Here is a 16,467-nt window from a genome sequence, read left to right on the forward strand (position 1 = left end):
TGGCACACAAATGTGTAAAAATCAGAGTCAGCAAGGGGCTCAGTTTGAATTCCCCTGAGGTGTCGACCAAAACATCCATGCCCTGGCGTTCAAGGACACAACTCTCCCCGGGGGGGGGGGGGCTCATTGGGACCAGCTGGGACCCAGTGTGCACTACCATGGATAAATACACACACACTTCCAACAGTAGGAGCCAGAGTGAAAAGATCTATGTTCTAACACATCACATCTATAAATCTATAAATCTATATCTATAAATAATACATATATGTGAATACATTATTATCAAAACTAGCAATATTCAACTAGCAATATTCAATATTCAGACAGTACCAATATATAAAAGTGGTATACCTACAGTATGTCATTATTTTATAGTTAATCTGAAATAAGCTGAAATAAACTGAAACATGCTGTATACTTGTTGTGGGTCCAGTCCTGACTACATGTTTTCACCTCTCCAGAACAACAGCCTCCATGAGAAACACTTAAAATGCTCGAAGCAGTCCCTGTGCAGCTGAGCCGAGGCATTAAGAAGGTTTAGAGTTCTGCTACAGGTCCCAGAGCGCTGACAGGAAGTGTGTCTGGCTACTGTAAAGCTATAGAAATCCAAATCCCTATCAGGCCTCCTCCTCACAGTGATTAGACCCCCCCCGCCTCCATCCATGATGCATGGCCACCAGTGTTTCCACACTTTCATCACTGTTAAATGATTAGACATCAGTACTGAATGTGGTTAGATCAGGAGTGATGTTGGTGCGTGATTGGATGGATAATTGACTTTTCGGTGGAAATCATAAAGCTGCTATGAAAATGAAATCTCACTAACAATGACCAAAGCAATTCTCTTCAGTAAAAAGATTTGTTCACCAGCTCGCTCAGTGCTCCAACTGTGTATGTTTTTGCCATTGTTTCTCTCCTATTCATATTGTGTTCTGTCATTCATATATTCGTTGCCATGGCACTTATTACGGCAGCTATCTGGACTTTAGACTCCTGGTAAATGAAGACACACATGACAATCATGAATAACTGTATCTATCATAAGTCTAAGGTTGTTTCAAGCTATTTCTCCCCTGACAATCGTAAATACCAGTCTGACGTCACACACTTATGTTGCTGGGCAAACAATGAGTTTGCTTCTCGTTAGATTAAATAAACAGAAATTTAATTTGTGCAATATTCAATTATGGTTAACATTATAAAAAAGAAATGATCACTTGTTAATATGGTTAAAATGACTTTGCAGGATTCATATAAATATGAGGTGAACTGAGAGGTGGAGTCTTCACAAGGCTCCTCCACAATTCAAAAAACAGAATAATGACACTGTTGCATGATACTGTGCCTCAATATGTTTTCTATTAGAGATTTCTGAGCGCAGATTATCAAGCGCTGTAGTGGAGGAGTAAGCGGTAACAAACTGTGTCTATTCTCCAGTGATGTAAGAGAGATTATCTTTAAGTAAAGGAGATTATTTCTTCTCTGACTTTGAAGTCTCTCAAAAGTTTGTTCTTTCCTGTCAGGTCTGAAAAAATATCCAGTTGTCTCTTGTTTCCTGTGTGGGGATGTTTAAGACACTGACCTCAGGCGTCCGTCTTCTGCCGCAGCACCTCCAGGGATGATCTTGGTGATGAAGATGCCGGGGTCATCACCGATGTGTGGGTTATCTGTCCCTCCGGCAATGCTAAAGCCCAGCCCTGAGTTACCCTGCAGCCACGGAGAGCAGACAGTGAGAGGAAGGAGGGAGCAGGCAGAACTTATTCTGTATGTAGTGTGTCAACATGCCAACACATCAGCTGCATGTCTCGAACACAGTGTGAGGACGACTGTCTTCAGTGGGGCTGAACTTATTTATAGAAACAGTCTAACTGGAGATGGAACAGAGAAAACATGGTCCCTGCTGTTGTGAGTTCACTGGACAGCAAACTGTGCTTTGTTTGTTCCTGTTACATTCAAGTACACCATGTGCATTTTGGTAAATACTTATATACAGCTGTAGTTACCAACGTTTCTTGTCTATATTTTGTCTGTCACAGTCAGATGAGCTCATACCCCCTTCATTAACATGAGTTCATTCGAAGTTATTCTAAACTAGATGTGGTCACTGCTATTAATCAAAGGTCCCTTATTTTACACTTCTCCTGTGTTTTATTTGAAGTGTTGATATCCATAAGAAGACATTAATGGTTTTGAGAACCAAAAACCATCTCAGTGTAGTTTTATGTTTTCTGATTTCAGGTAAACACTCAGAGAAACCAAATCCTGCAAACTTGGATGGTGGGTCCAGGTGGGCTGGGCTGCTTTGTTGTGACATCACAAAGTTACAGAAATCCTGACAGCTTGTTTTAAGGCTCAGTTTCTGAATACAGGCTATGTGCCTTTCTCTGTGGACTGAGCACTTTCACAGTGTTAATATAGAACCTAGACCTGCTTTATAATCCTAGAATTGTCAGTGTTCAGTCTTGCCCTTTTTTTTTTTTTTTTTACAAGTTTTCATTTGTATGCCTCTAATTTGCAGCATTTTAACCATTTAGCCATTACTTAGCTACTGTATTCAATTTGCCTTTTAGCTACAGTTGTTTTTTACATATTCTAAATCACAGCAGGTGGTGTTCAGGTAGTGCAGCTGACTTGGCTGGAGATGTCCTGTAGTCAGCCTTTAGCAGTTGGCCTATAGCAGACTGAAGATCAGCATCAAATCAAATCTTTAATCCTATTAGTGTGTTTTTTTTCTGGATTTTAATGAATTAACTTCTAGTTTTTCAAATCAGCTGAGCTACTCTACTACTACTCTGCTTTACTAAACATTGACCTTTAATTCTGTTGAAAAACCAGTAACAATTCCTTTACAAGTTAATCAAATATTGATGCACAATTTAATGGAATGACTTTTTAGTGTCACTGCTCTCATTATGATTATAAAGTGGTCAGCATGTTAAGCCTTCACTCTGGTATCCAACTGTAAGCCATGTCACAGCATCACCCCTGAGTTAACCTGGCTCTTCATTATTGTGAATTCACTATGGAGTATTGTATTTGTAAGTGTTGGCTCTGCAAATAAAATCCCCCGAAAGCCAAATCACAAAATAAAAGTCAAGCTTTGATTAAGTTAAGCTGTAAGTTGATGGGAGCAGCAGCTTCTCTTGATTAAAAACCTACTGAGTGTGCCTGCAGGGCCTCGCTGTGCATCAAAAAACGCTGTTCAGCTCTCCAAGGTGACATCTCGAGGGGACCTGACACAGACCTGTCTGTGCCTCTGGCCATCATCAGATGATAAATATGGAGGTACTGGAATATGGATGGAGGCTGACTACTGTCTGCATTAAATCTTAGCGCAGGCTTTCTTGTCAGTTGGTCGGTGGCCTTCCCCTGCGCTGTTGCTCTGTCTCTGTGCTCAAATTGTATTGGAGCTGACAAAACTGCCTCCACTCTGTGCCTGCTAGTATCCACTGAGCCAGTGTTTGTGTTTCAGTGACTTGGAGATTCATTTACAAGCTCATGCCAACTGTGCTACATCTGCTTCGGCCCAAAAATTGCCCTGTCCATTTAACATAGCAGCTCATGATACACACAGACTACCAAGCCTGTTTCACACAAGGATGTGCACTCAGCACATCCTTGTGTGAAACAGCGGAAATGTTTTAACTTCCCTCCTTCCACCATAGAGGAGAGGCATGTTCTCAGATTTACTGAGGGATCTGAGATACTCACCCGCTCCAGAGTGATTTCCTCAAACTCATACTCAATTTCTGTGCCGTTTACCTGATGAAACAAAAAAGAGATTAGGCCAAGGCACTCACTCCATTTTTAATCCTCCAAACATTGCTTTAAAATAAAAATACACGGCAGTACTGTTGAATAATTATGCTGAATTATATTCACAGAGGATGTTTAGAAACTCTGAGGCCAACTCCACCTACTTAAACTCAAGGCAGATCTTTTCTCGGGCCACTTGTGCTCTCTGTGTTAAATAGGCCCTGCCTCAAGGGAAACAATTTAAGGTGATAGTTAATTAACATTATTTTTGCAGCATGTAGGTTAGCTGTAGAGGAGCTGGTCTCATCCTATATCTCGCTCAGATGATTAATTACCAGCAAGCGCTTCCGTCATTATGCATATGCATAATGCATGTGCACATCATATTCCCGGCTGAGCATCATTTTTGAGCAGCATCAGAAATAATTATCAGAACTTCATGTGATTGTGGAAGCAGGTGAGACCTGAAGACTAAAATAGCAACAGCACTGAACCAGGAACAGTGTATAAGAGCATGAAGTCAGTTTATCTGATGTAACTATATGATGACATCTGGACTCTTCAGCTTATGGACGAGTCTCTGTCATATCTCCTGTCCTCATTTCTTCACATATCAGAAAAGTATCTTTAACTGTTAACCAAACTGTCAACTGTGACAATTTCAGCATGAAAAAAAAACACCACCTCTTGGAGTCCTCTCCCTGTTTGGGAAATATTTGTTATTAATTCAGCCTCTGCGTTGCACCAAAGCTTCATTTATTTGTTTTGATGTAAAATCCTGTGAAAACTGTTTGAGATGAAGGTCTTTAGAAAGTCTTGTGCTGGTCTTTTATTCATGATAAACATCAATAATTCAGCACTGTGACCTCATTCGTTTTACTTAGATAAGTTACACAATCAAAATGTGTAACTAATAAATCCACATATACAATCTCACCAGGACTGGGTCTTTTTTTAATGTGCATCACTAATCTACTGCAGGTATTGATCTTCTACTGAAAAAAACTAATGGGTGCATTAAAAAAAGACACAAAAATTGAGACTCACATAAGGAACTGACTCCAAAGTGTCTGTGTTGACAATTATTGGGGCAGGGCTGGCCTGTAAGAGAGACAGAGAGAGAAGGGGAAGGGAAGGATGAGATTTAGGTTTTAGTAATAGAGACGCTTGTGCCCACCACTGTCCTACTTTCCATAAATGTATCCAGGGGGCAAGCTTGTGGATCTCTGTATCATCAACAATTTAACAGACTTCCATTTTCTGGATGGCGCCATAAACACTCCCCTCTCATGCACAGCACACTGACGGAGATATTATAGCTGAATGGGCTGAACAGGAGAGAGGGATGAGAACATGGGTAGTAAAGGAGTGGATGTAGTAAGCTGTTTTTGTGCACATATGAAATTCTGAACCTCACTGATGGAGCAAAGTGACTGCAGAAGTTCCGGCTCACACAGAAAACAGTTTATGTTGCCATTATGTAGTCTATGTGCCATAAACATCTGGAAAACATAAATGTTCACATTTTAAAAACACCAGTGATAAAAGTGTCCAAACATATTTAACAGCTTTCAAGTTCAAGACGTCTTTCATCTGCACTTGTTATGGCACCTATGCAGTGTGCTCTAATCTGTAGTGCAGATTCCCAGGTCGACCTCCAGTCAGGTTATAATATTGCTGTTGAAGATGGGCAGATGGTTAAAGGCAGGGATCCCAAGAGAGGAACTTTGAACTGTTTTGGCCACAACATGAGTGAACATCAGATTAACAGCAGTTCAGTTTACAGTATGTAACCAACTAGCTCGATGCATGACGCTCACTTCAAGGATGCTTCTACAGATTCCTTTGAAATTTGTCCTCTGATTTTGTCTCCACAAGACAAATAAAAACAAACAACCAGGGACAGTAACAGAAGAAAGACCAGATCATTCTTCTGTGTACAATTAGAATTATAAATAAGTAATATATCAAATTGTGTGTAAAAGATGAGAGCACCATTATAAGTGAAGATAATAACAGTTATATTAATCCTGTCACAAATCCCAGCCTGGAAACATATTTTACATGTGATTTCATGAGCTAGAAGGATTATTACACTGTATCCTGTCTCCACACACACACACACACAGATGTACGTCCCTGCTGTTGTGAAGTCTCAGGGTGCCTTACACGCTGTGTACCTGCTGTTCATGTGACTGACATGATGCTGTAAAAAACGAGATGGTCTGCTTGGTCATCAGTCCAGTGACACGAGGCTCAGCCTTTCCACTGACGTTGCCATCACAGCTTTCATCCGGATGAGACTATGAGCTAGCTGCTGGGGTAACGTGCTCTATAGGACTGGCTGGTTCTGTACATCACTGCAAGAACATTATCTTATCTTCTGATCTGATCTGATCTTAACTCACTGTTAGTTGACGAATGAGTATGAGACCCTTGGTTGATAAATCAGACATATATGTGCACAGTTAACCAACTCCATGTTCACTGTGTAAGCACGATTAATTGTTAATCATTCCTGAGGACGTGTGCTTATATTTTGAAGTCATGGTCCTGGTCAAGGCTCCAGGCTTTTTCCTCTCCCCTTGTGTTTTCTGTGTTGTCTCTGTCCTTTGTTTGACTGTGCTTGTGTCCCTGGGCGTGGCGATCCTCTGCTCCTCACCTGCTCCACTCTGCTCCTCCTGATTGCATCAGCCAGCATACCTGCTCCTCATCACCCCCTCATCTCTGCAGGTCTCCAGTCACTCATCACCACATTGTTCAGACTACCTGTGTGCTGCTACCTTGGGTTTTTGATTTTTGACTAATCTTATATCTCCTGTGCTCCAGGATCACACCCCTCCTGTCTACATGCCTGCTGCTCATCTCCAGCCCTGCTTTCCCCCAATCAGCGATGCCCTGCTCTGCCACTGATCGCCTGCCTCTCGTTCATTTCCCTGCCTTCACCTCAAATCTCTTTACAATGAATCCAGTTCAGCCTGCTCACCTGAAAATTTCTACTCTCTTTATGTATTTCCTGTATTATCTTTTTTCTATAATCACCCCTGTATGCACCTCTGATCAAAAGAAGAAGAAAAATATAGAGTTTGATTTAATTTGAAAATAATAACTTATTCAGTTATTCATGCATATCTTACGAGACAGTCTGAACATTTCCATCTTCCATCAGAGTAGACGTTTGTGTTTCTAATCCAATACACTGTTTAAATGTCTCCTCACGGTCCACAAGCTGTCTGTCCTGTGTTCCTACACAGCTCTGGTTCTGGAAATGGGAGAGAAAGAAAGTGGCTCGGCCCAAGCAACACAACACTAAGCCAACCAATCAGCAACGGGGCAAGGTAAAGAAGAGGGGGCAGTGGGAGTGGGAGATGGTAAATCTCGCACATTCTAACAGAAACTGCCAATTGCATTATTACCAGGGCAAAGAGAAGGAGCAGTCCACCCTTCTGTTGCCACCAGACCGTCTGGAGTTTTGAATGGGATTGATTGGGATGGCAGACGAGAGACTAGTGGTGACATTAATATGAGTGCATGCGTGAACGTCTACCAGTGGTGTGACAGCAACGCCACAACATAACTGCACTTTCAAGAAGGAGTGCTGGAGCAAAGGTCAGAGGAACAAAAACTGAAAAAGAGGTGCTATGATAAGGCAAGGGTGAAGACACTGCACGGTCAGACAGGGAAAGAAATGAAGTCGTGAACTTCTCAGTGGAGACCAGCTGCACCCTGCATGACAGGCACACAGAGAGGGCTGGTGAACAGACTGACGGGCCCAGTAAAACGTTCAAAAACTTTATGGATGTTCCTGTTTTGTTTAAGGTCTGTTGTCATCTCCAGTTCTCAACACCATGAAAACAATAAAAACCATATCATTGTGAGATTAAAATAGAAAATCCCATTATTGAGCTGGAGCTGGTTGGTGTGAAGCTGAATTATGACATTACTTCTACACCGTTACGCAGCAATTTTAAGATATTTGAGCCTTTTTAGAAGAAGACAGCTTGTATTTAATGCAGTAAAGACACAAACCTTATCGACTGGACTTCCAATGCTAATGTGTGTTGAGGCCATTCATCTAACGCATCTCCCATCTTAATCCTGAAGCATTTCCATGTGAATTAATTAATTAATTAATTAAATAACGTGGCTCATTCAAATAAGCAAGTCTGAACTGTGCATGTGTGCACATCACAGGGACTCAGACAGGGACAGAAAGACGGACTTAGTGAATTTAACAAAGGGAGAAATATTACAATTGGTCGGCTGTGCAGGGCTGCAAAGCCGGAAACTGACTGAAGGAAAATGGTGTTTGTGAGAGGATTGATGAGAAGGATTAGGATGCCTTTGCTTGCTTTGTACGGACACTACTAATATGAATGATTTCATAGCTAATCTGAGAGAGATTAGAGCGGACAGCTCATCAAAAATGAACACAATTTTGACTTCAGACAGCACAATATGATGGCAAGGGCACATCATTTACTGCCATTTTTAAAATAACCACTCATTGTTCAAACCCAAGCATTACATCACACTTGTACACTACTCAAAAGTCATTTACAGCTGTTTCAGACAGCAAATTTCTCTCTATTATGCTGGAGAGCAAGAGGCTCAAATAATCTGATTGTAGGTCAGGAGGATCTGACATTAATCTTATTTCTGTCACTGGATGCTTTCTGCTGACCATTGCCTGTCAGTTCCCCAGCAATGGTGCAGGTCAACAGTGTGGAAAGGCGTGCCAACACTGTGAGCTGTACCGCAGTGAGGAAGGGTAGCCTTTAATAAACTACAGCAGAGCTCTGAGAAGGAAATCTCACACTCACTCCTTTAATGTCTAAAGATAAAAAAGAGATAAAAAAAAGAAGATGCTAAAAAAATATATATATTTAATATATATATTTAATATATTTGTTTTGGTGATTGCACCAATCACCAAAACAAATTCCTTGTATGTGGAAACATACTTGGCAATAAAACTGATTCTGATTCTGATTACGAAACATGAGGTTCATACATTTTCACTTCTCTGCACGATTATGCCCCACAGTATCTAATACCTCATAGCATGGATACTGCTGCCACTACAAATCCACATGTATGCACACACAGACCCCTGAGATGTAATGGCCACTCAACTGAGCACATACATGACATGCTTAACTGCACTTAGACTCATTTCTCTTCTTGTTCATGCTTCCCAACACCGCCACGTGATCAGCTGCCTCCAACAGCACATTAAGCCAGTTGTCCAGCAGCAGGGCAACACTGTGGATGATATGTCAGGAGGCTTTCATGGAGCTATAAACTATACCAGTGATAATGTTATAGCCTAATAATATTGAATTACTACTTAAATTTCTCCCAGCAAAGAAAAAAATAAGAGCATTCACAGCTGAGTCAAACTAAAGGCTGAATGCAGACTGGTGTATTAATCGGGGCGGCTGCCTGGTTGCAGACCAGATGCTGTTCTGCGTGGCTACTTTTCATGCGTATCAACCCTGCAAGCACTCAACCCAGGTTGCTACAATAATGTGTATTTTGTCTTTACTCGTAAACCTTCACTGTGATAGTGTGCTGAAGAGAACAGATGTGACACATTCATCAGCCGAAACATGGCAAAGCTCTAACTGGGTGAGGTCGAATGTATGAACCTTCACTCCTCTTATGAAAAGCTGCAGAGAGCAACAATACAGAATCAGATAGTTGAGATGTTATAGACTAAGTTGCTTGTATTTCTTCAGCAGAGTCTTGTGCTCGTGTTGAGTTTTGCTCAATAATTCAGCATCACCTCTATGTATAGTGGCTCATGGAAATGGGAGTGTATCAATAATTCACTGGTATCTCATTTAAAAATAGTCAACAACACAATGTGAGATGTGGAGCATGGTTAGAGTGAGGGGAAGGAAGATGGAGATAGGCAGACAGGCCAAGCTAGAGGAATGCGGAAACATAAAATGTGATAACAACAGAAGTGAGAACCGGTTCAATCTTGTCAAAAAATGATTAAACTTTTAAATTCCAAAACTTAGAAATAAGCCTTTACAGTACAACAGACTGTCTGAAAAATGTCCAGTGCTTTTAGAATGAATGTATTTCCCTCTATCCCATACCTTCACACAGTACCTGTGCTCCAGCTTATTCCCATTGTCCAGCTCCTTATGTTTCAACGGCAGGAAAATAGCTAAAGAACAGGTAATGCTAACTGCTGCCCCCCTTGCAATTTCCCTCAGCTACATGATGGATGGCCTCCAATTACCCCCCACTGGCCTTGCCTGAGGCAATTTCACTCATGCTACACCACACACCCCAGCAATTAAATCCACAGTCATGATTTGCTTTTGCAATACATCAGTTTTGTATGTAGTATATATATATATATATATATATATATATATATATATATATATATATATATATATCACCTTAACTCACTGATCAGTCATTAAGCTTCTGTTAATGCTCCAGTTTCATCTCAACTGAAAACACTGCTCCATTTTGCTCAGATAATAACAAGCAGCCTAAACAGGGCCAGATGTTTTACAGCTTTGTGTCATCTTTACACATTTACAGCAAACGTCTCACTAACACTCACAGATAATAAAGTTTAACCCCCCCCAGACAAACACACGCACACACACACACACACACACACACACACACACACACACACACACACACACACACACACACACATCAAATTTATAATGTCAGTAATGAGGTGAATCCTGCTCATTGAGCCTTTAACTGAGACAATACCCAGACGTTCACACAGTTATTATAGAGAGGAGCACTTTGTCACCCTGGGAGCTGAGTACAATAGTATCTTTAAAAATAACAAACACATTGGAAAGGCCAATATCAAATTTAGGCAACATGTCCTTTATCATTTTACACATCTGTTTTGTTGGAAATGTTTGGACAAGATAAAGGTTTGAAGAGATGTACAGTACTTGTAGCTCACAGTCCATGTTTGATTTCTAAACTGTTAATGCCGATAAAGGTTACAGCTTTTGTACAGGAATTTAAAGAGATCACAGCTAGTTAATGTGTGTTATTGCTGCTTATGCCATCGAGAGCTCCATCAACTGGATCAACCAAAACACCAAAGATATGATGGGTTTGATGGATTTATATTAAATGATCTGTCAATATATTGTATTTTTTAAACTCCAACTATATTAGCCTGACAAATCCAGTACAATTTGTCTAAAAAATAATACAATATTTAAGAAGGAAATCTGACCAATAATAGCCCACTGAGCAAATCATCAAATGGCTTCAGGGAAAACATCCCAGAACAACGTCTGAATTTCTTGCCACACCCATATTTTTTTCTTTGCATCTCTGTCATCTCAACAAATAATTGTGCTCTGGCTCTGACAACTAAATCTGAGTACCAAGTTCTGGCAAAGCAGGAGCTTCACCTTTTGACCTTGCACTTTAATTTGTAGATGCTTTTTCTTGCTTCTCTGCTCACAGTACAGTTTCTCATGTTAAGCACACATCACAGTCGGGCTGATGGAAGACTGTTCTTGTTGCAGGTTTTGTGACTAATGCATCCATGTTTCCATCTCTTGGTTATACTCAAGTCTTTTGTCATGTGGTGTTTTTATTTTGTGGACATTTTGCCCACAACTTGAATTTCTCAGCACTTTGAAGAGTCTTTCACAAAAGCAAACTTAGTTATGACATGTATTATGACATGTCACTAACACTGATACAATCCTTTAAGTCACCACTTCTGTAGGACAACACAAACAGTGCTTGTTCATAATTTATTTATAGATATGATATGGCCTACAGCAAATATATACTGTAGAAGAAGGAGAACAACATATGAGATGATCACCAGGTTCTCAAGTCAATAAAACATCTCTATAGCTTCTTAACAATCCTGAACAGAAGAGTCTGGCATCTTCCAGAGCCTCCCTCAAGAGGAAACCAAACTAAACTGGACTGAGCTTTGAGCCTCATAGTAAAATTTTACACTATGTGTAAATGAAGTGAATTCATATATAAGAAGATTCCGTTTTTTTCAGGATGGTAAAACCTTGAGGTAGCAGCTCCTTCCAAGAAGATTGAGGATTGAGATGAAAGTTTCTCAAGCTGGTGAGAAAACAGTGATAGAAGTCCTTACTGACAAATTGATTTATCACTACAACATTTGTTTCCTGCATCAAAAAGCGCAGCAACAAAATATCCTACTTCATAATTCACAAAAAGAGTCCAGATCTGTCCAACAGTGTGGGGGTTTTACCTGATAGGGCTCCTGCCAGCTCTGGACGCAGCCACACTCAGAGGGCCACAGGTCACAGCTCCCCCCCTTGGCTCTTACTTCTGCCAAGCGGCTGGAAGTCCTGGAGGACGTGCTGTCCAAATGCCAGCCCGCCATCCGACCCCCCTTTCGGGGAAGGGTGGCACCGCCAGGAACAGATCCGTAATGGTACCGCTGGCTCGGGTGATGGTGCTGGTGATTGCTGGGGTGCTGATGATGCCAGCTGAAGGAACATGGCACCTCCCCACTGTCCCCGCTTCCATCCAGGTCCGCAAAGCAGCTCTGCTGTTTGCTCAGGTAAAGAGTCATGCTGCCACCACGCAACACTAACCGCTGCTCACTTCACTACTTTGTCTTTTGCTTCTTTTTGTTCCTCTTCTGTGGGTTTACTGCTACCGTCATCAAATACAAGACACAGTCCTGCCTGATGTACGAGCTGCTCACTCACACCAAATGAATGATGAATGAACCAACTGGCTGGCTGCTGTAGATGCACAGGCTACAGAGGGCGTGTGTGTGTGACTGCGTGTGTGTCAGAGCTTCTGGAGTGGGAGAACGATAAATGAGAGAGAGAGGGTAGAGAGCGAGAGGGAAGAGAGAGATAGAGAGGGATAGAGGGAGATACTTGATGAGAGTGAAATTGAGCTGGAGGGAGGGAGAGTGGAGGGCTGAGAGAGAGAGGACTTGGGGTGAGAGAGGAGGAGAAGGAGGTGGAGAATCATGGGAAGGAGACAGGCAGAGAAGAACAGCAGGAGACAGGGAGAGGGAGAGAGAGCTGTCTGTGTGTTGGCTGCTAGCCTTCTGTCAATAAATGACTCAACTGGCAGTGCTGCTCGACAGCATCCGCACATCCAGGCAGAAACAAGTGATGGTTGGTGCTGCTGGGAACTGGAGGCAATGGGAGCTTGAACTATAAATCCCTGGACTGCTACTGTAGGAGTGGCTATGTCTGAGATGTGAAAGACTAGAAGATAAAGAAAAACTTTTTCTGGGAAATGAAGCTTTGTGACATTGTTACTTAAAGCTGCAGAAATTAATACATCTGCCATAACAACTTTGTGAGGCAATAATATGCCAGCTGTTGTTTTATACAGCTTGTGTTGTGAATGAATTATTCTGCCCCCAAGTGGCCAAAAACAGTTTATGCAGCTTTAGAATAGATAAAATTTAAAAAAACAGCCAGAGCAAACAAACAGCTACAAACTGGGGTGGGCTCAGGTGGTGGAGCAGGGTGTCCACTGATCACACGGTTGGTGGTTCAATACCCAGCTCAAAATACTGAACCTCAAGCTGCCTCACTTGTCCGTTGGTGTGGATAACAGTATCTACCAAATGGGTAAATGCAAATGTAAAGAGCTACATGTCAGGTCTGTGCCTTCCTCTTGGATAAGTGTTAGGGTTTATAAAAAACACATGGGCTAATACAACATCAGAACAACAGAAGTCCTTTAAACTTTATTATTTATGCCACAAGAACTTTAAGTATTCATGAACACAAAAACAGGAAGAGGGTAAAAGTGCAGCCAGTCCCACAAACCACTGGTCCTCACATTGATCCAAACCTCTGAAAGCCAACCTCACAGCTGAAGAGTACAGTGAGGTGAAATGAAATGAAAATTACTGGAAGCATGCTGATTCGATCTGATCACGAATGGCATTGCTCGACTCCCCCATCACCCATTCCTTCAGTCAGATGAAATCAGGGTCACATGGCTTTTAGTTGCAAGCAAATGATGTTAAAACATCCAGCTGCTTCAGCATCAACATCATATGTGATGTGAGAAAAGGAAACAGTCTGTGCGCCACACAGCGCCTGAAACACACAACTCAATATAAACCACGTTTCTTCACTTCATGTTAATTCCCATGTGGAGATGACATCACTGTGACAGCCCTCCAGGTTGTGATAGGAAAAAGATGTTTAGTGATGGAGATAGCTAGTTTTTTTACACCACACGGTCCTGGCATCACATGGTCGGCTGTGTGATGCTTTCGTATGTGTGGGCGTTATCATTACCTATTCCATCTACCAGATGTGACAGCCACAAAACAGGCAGTGATGGAGAATAATACCTCGTCAGAGCCGACCGAGGCAGCGAACAGCATCCCCTCGTAGGGGAGGCAGCATCAGTGGGCAGCCTGAGTGTGTGTGTGTGTGTGATAGATGAAGAGTGTGTGGGTTGCAGGTGGCATGGTTGGATGGGTGGAGGGTTACTTAGAGAAAAAAGGCACACATAAACAAACACAGACCTCAGCTGCTATTTCTGACATCCCCTCTTTCACTCATCCATGTATTTTCAGGTTTTCCTACATGTCTAATTTCATTACGTTACAAAGTTGTTGCTCTCCTGCTCCGCTGTGCTAATGATCACAGCCGCAAGAAGAAGAAGAGGAGAGTCAGCGTTAGAGGCTGAGCATGACCATTAGTTCTATATTTATAACATTACACACATTTGGTTTTCGTATGGCTATGATCTATGATATTTACTGACATTTATCAAGACATTTATGTGTTTGTCCCGAAAGAACATTCAAACCTGGAACCTCATCAGCATGCTCCTCCTCCTCAAATCTCTGAGTTCGCCACTGATTTACACACACAGTACATATGGTCATTTCGTGATGTAATCACTGATGTGTAGAAATTTCAGTGTCACTCCCTGGCAACGAGAAGCTGTTTCCTAGCTGCTTTAAAAATATAAACCAGGTTTAATGATGATTTATTCAAATCCAGTTACGCTTTTCAAACTGTTTTCTCAACCAGACCAAAACTAAAGCTTGAAGCTCATTCATTCTGTTAAAGGTTGAGCTGATTTATTTTAGGGTCTCCCTTCATGTTGTGGTTTGTTTCTATTTATAGTTTGTGAAAGAACTTCACAAATATCAATTTATTCATTTCTTAGATTAATGTATTTGCGTCCATTAAAATAAACACATGCCAGTGCAGAGTTGGACTCATGCAAAAATCTGTTTACTCCCCTCATCCTCCTGTCTGCATGGGTTGATGCTATCTTCACTCCCATGCCATCTAACAGTTATGTGGTTTCACAGGCAAACAACACTACAACAAACAAAGCTAGGACTCGGATCTGTCATTTCACCTCAAATTCATCTTGATGTGGTCACATGAGACCATTCTGCCTCTCAGTGATTTGGCAGATTTTCTTCAGGAGGTTATTGACTCGACTCACAGATCTTTTTTTTTATTATTCTTTTGGGGCTTTTTATGCCTTTATTATAGCTTAGTGGAGACTGACAGGAAAGGGGGTAGAGAGAGGGGAATGACATGCAGGAAAGAGTCGGACCGGTCAGGAGTCGAACTGGTGACTGCCTGCTAAGAGCGTCTTGCGCTCAACACGGTACGCGCCCTAACCACTCGACTACTGGCCTTCCAGGCCTTCTCATCTTGAAGACTTGGCACTTGTGTGTGGGCAACTTTTACTAGTTTAAAATCCAGTTACACATATGGTCACTTGTACAGTCAATTCCTTATTATGTTTTAATTACTGCTATCAGAGGCAGTAATAAAGTGATCACCAGTTTTGTGGTAAACTCTGACACAGCGGTTCAGCTCTGAGAAGATACCTCTCTGTTTTAATCTGCTGGCCCTGGATCTTTTTTTATATTTGGCCATAAACTCCATATATGAAACGTCATGTTTTTGACTGTACAAACTCTCTGCTGAACCGACAGAATTGACAGAACAGATGCTTGATTAACCATTTGTTGAAGCTTTACAGTCTAAGCTTTATATCCATTATTTCAAAATTCATCTTGAACCTTAAGATGATGTTGGATTATATGAAATATCAACATTATCAGTCTTGTATCAACATATCTAATAGTAGTAGATGTATTGGTTTAAGATACACAATCAGAACATTTTTGTGACAGTTGTTTTTACAAGGATATCACTTCACAGTTTGCGGCAAAATCTAGTCTGATACATTTTTAAAAGTTGCAGTGGCTGGTTAGATTATTTCTGTGAACATATTTAAAAACAAAAACAACATGGCTTTAATAAATATCACTGACTGCTTGGACCAGAGCTGCCATGAGCTGCCATTAGTGGACAAGGGGAATAAGCACTGAGGGGCAAAAATAAGAGCTGCTCTCATCTCTTGTGTTGAGGCACTTAACAAAAAGCTGCTGTAAATTAACTGTTTGCTGCAATATTTTTTTATTGCTGCTAATGAAGGTTTTCATCGGCTGAACTATTAGACATGATCACTGTATCACTCTTCCTCTCTGTTTGGGCCCAGCTATTGTCTCTCTGCCTGTGTGTGTGTCTGACAAAATACTGCAGCAGATTTCACACCTGCTTCTCCCAGATGTTGATATCAGACAGTTTCATCTGCAGCAGTGTCCAGCCAGCAGAAATAAATCAGGTGCAATGGCTATTTGTATGAATTCTCATTCCCCCCTCCCATATT

General features: G+C 41.4%; 1 protein-coding gene across 9 annotated transcripts in view; it reads right to left on the reverse strand.

The window, feature by feature from the left end:
- The window catches only part of dlg2 (discs, large homolog 2 (Drosophila)), a 165,340-nt gene that overhangs the window by 41,383 nt on the left and 107,490 nt on the right, over nucleotides 1–16,467 (reverse strand). For all 9 annotated transcript variants that reach the window (XM_071461135.1, XM_071461138.1, XM_071461136.1 and 6 more), the window contains 3 exons: nucleotides 4,807–4,860; nucleotides 3,715–3,765; nucleotides 1,586–1,710 (listed from right to left, as the gene is read on the reverse strand). In XM_071461135.1, coding sequence (XP_071317236.1) covers nucleotides 1,586–1,710; nucleotides 3,715–3,765; nucleotides 4,807–4,860 — 230 coding nt within the window. The remainder of the gene's footprint in view (nucleotides 1–1,585; nucleotides 1,711–3,714; nucleotides 3,766–4,806; nucleotides 4,861–16,467) is intronic.

This window comes from Trachinotus anak, unplaced genomic scaffold, assembly GCF_046630095.1.
Source record: "Trachinotus anak isolate AG129_WGS33_773 ecotype Australia unplaced genomic scaffold, CSIRO_AGI_Tana_v1 ptg000024l, whole genome shotgun sequence".
Lineage (NCBI taxonomy): Eukaryota > Metazoa > Chordata > Actinopteri > Carangiformes > Carangidae > Trachinotus > Trachinotus anak.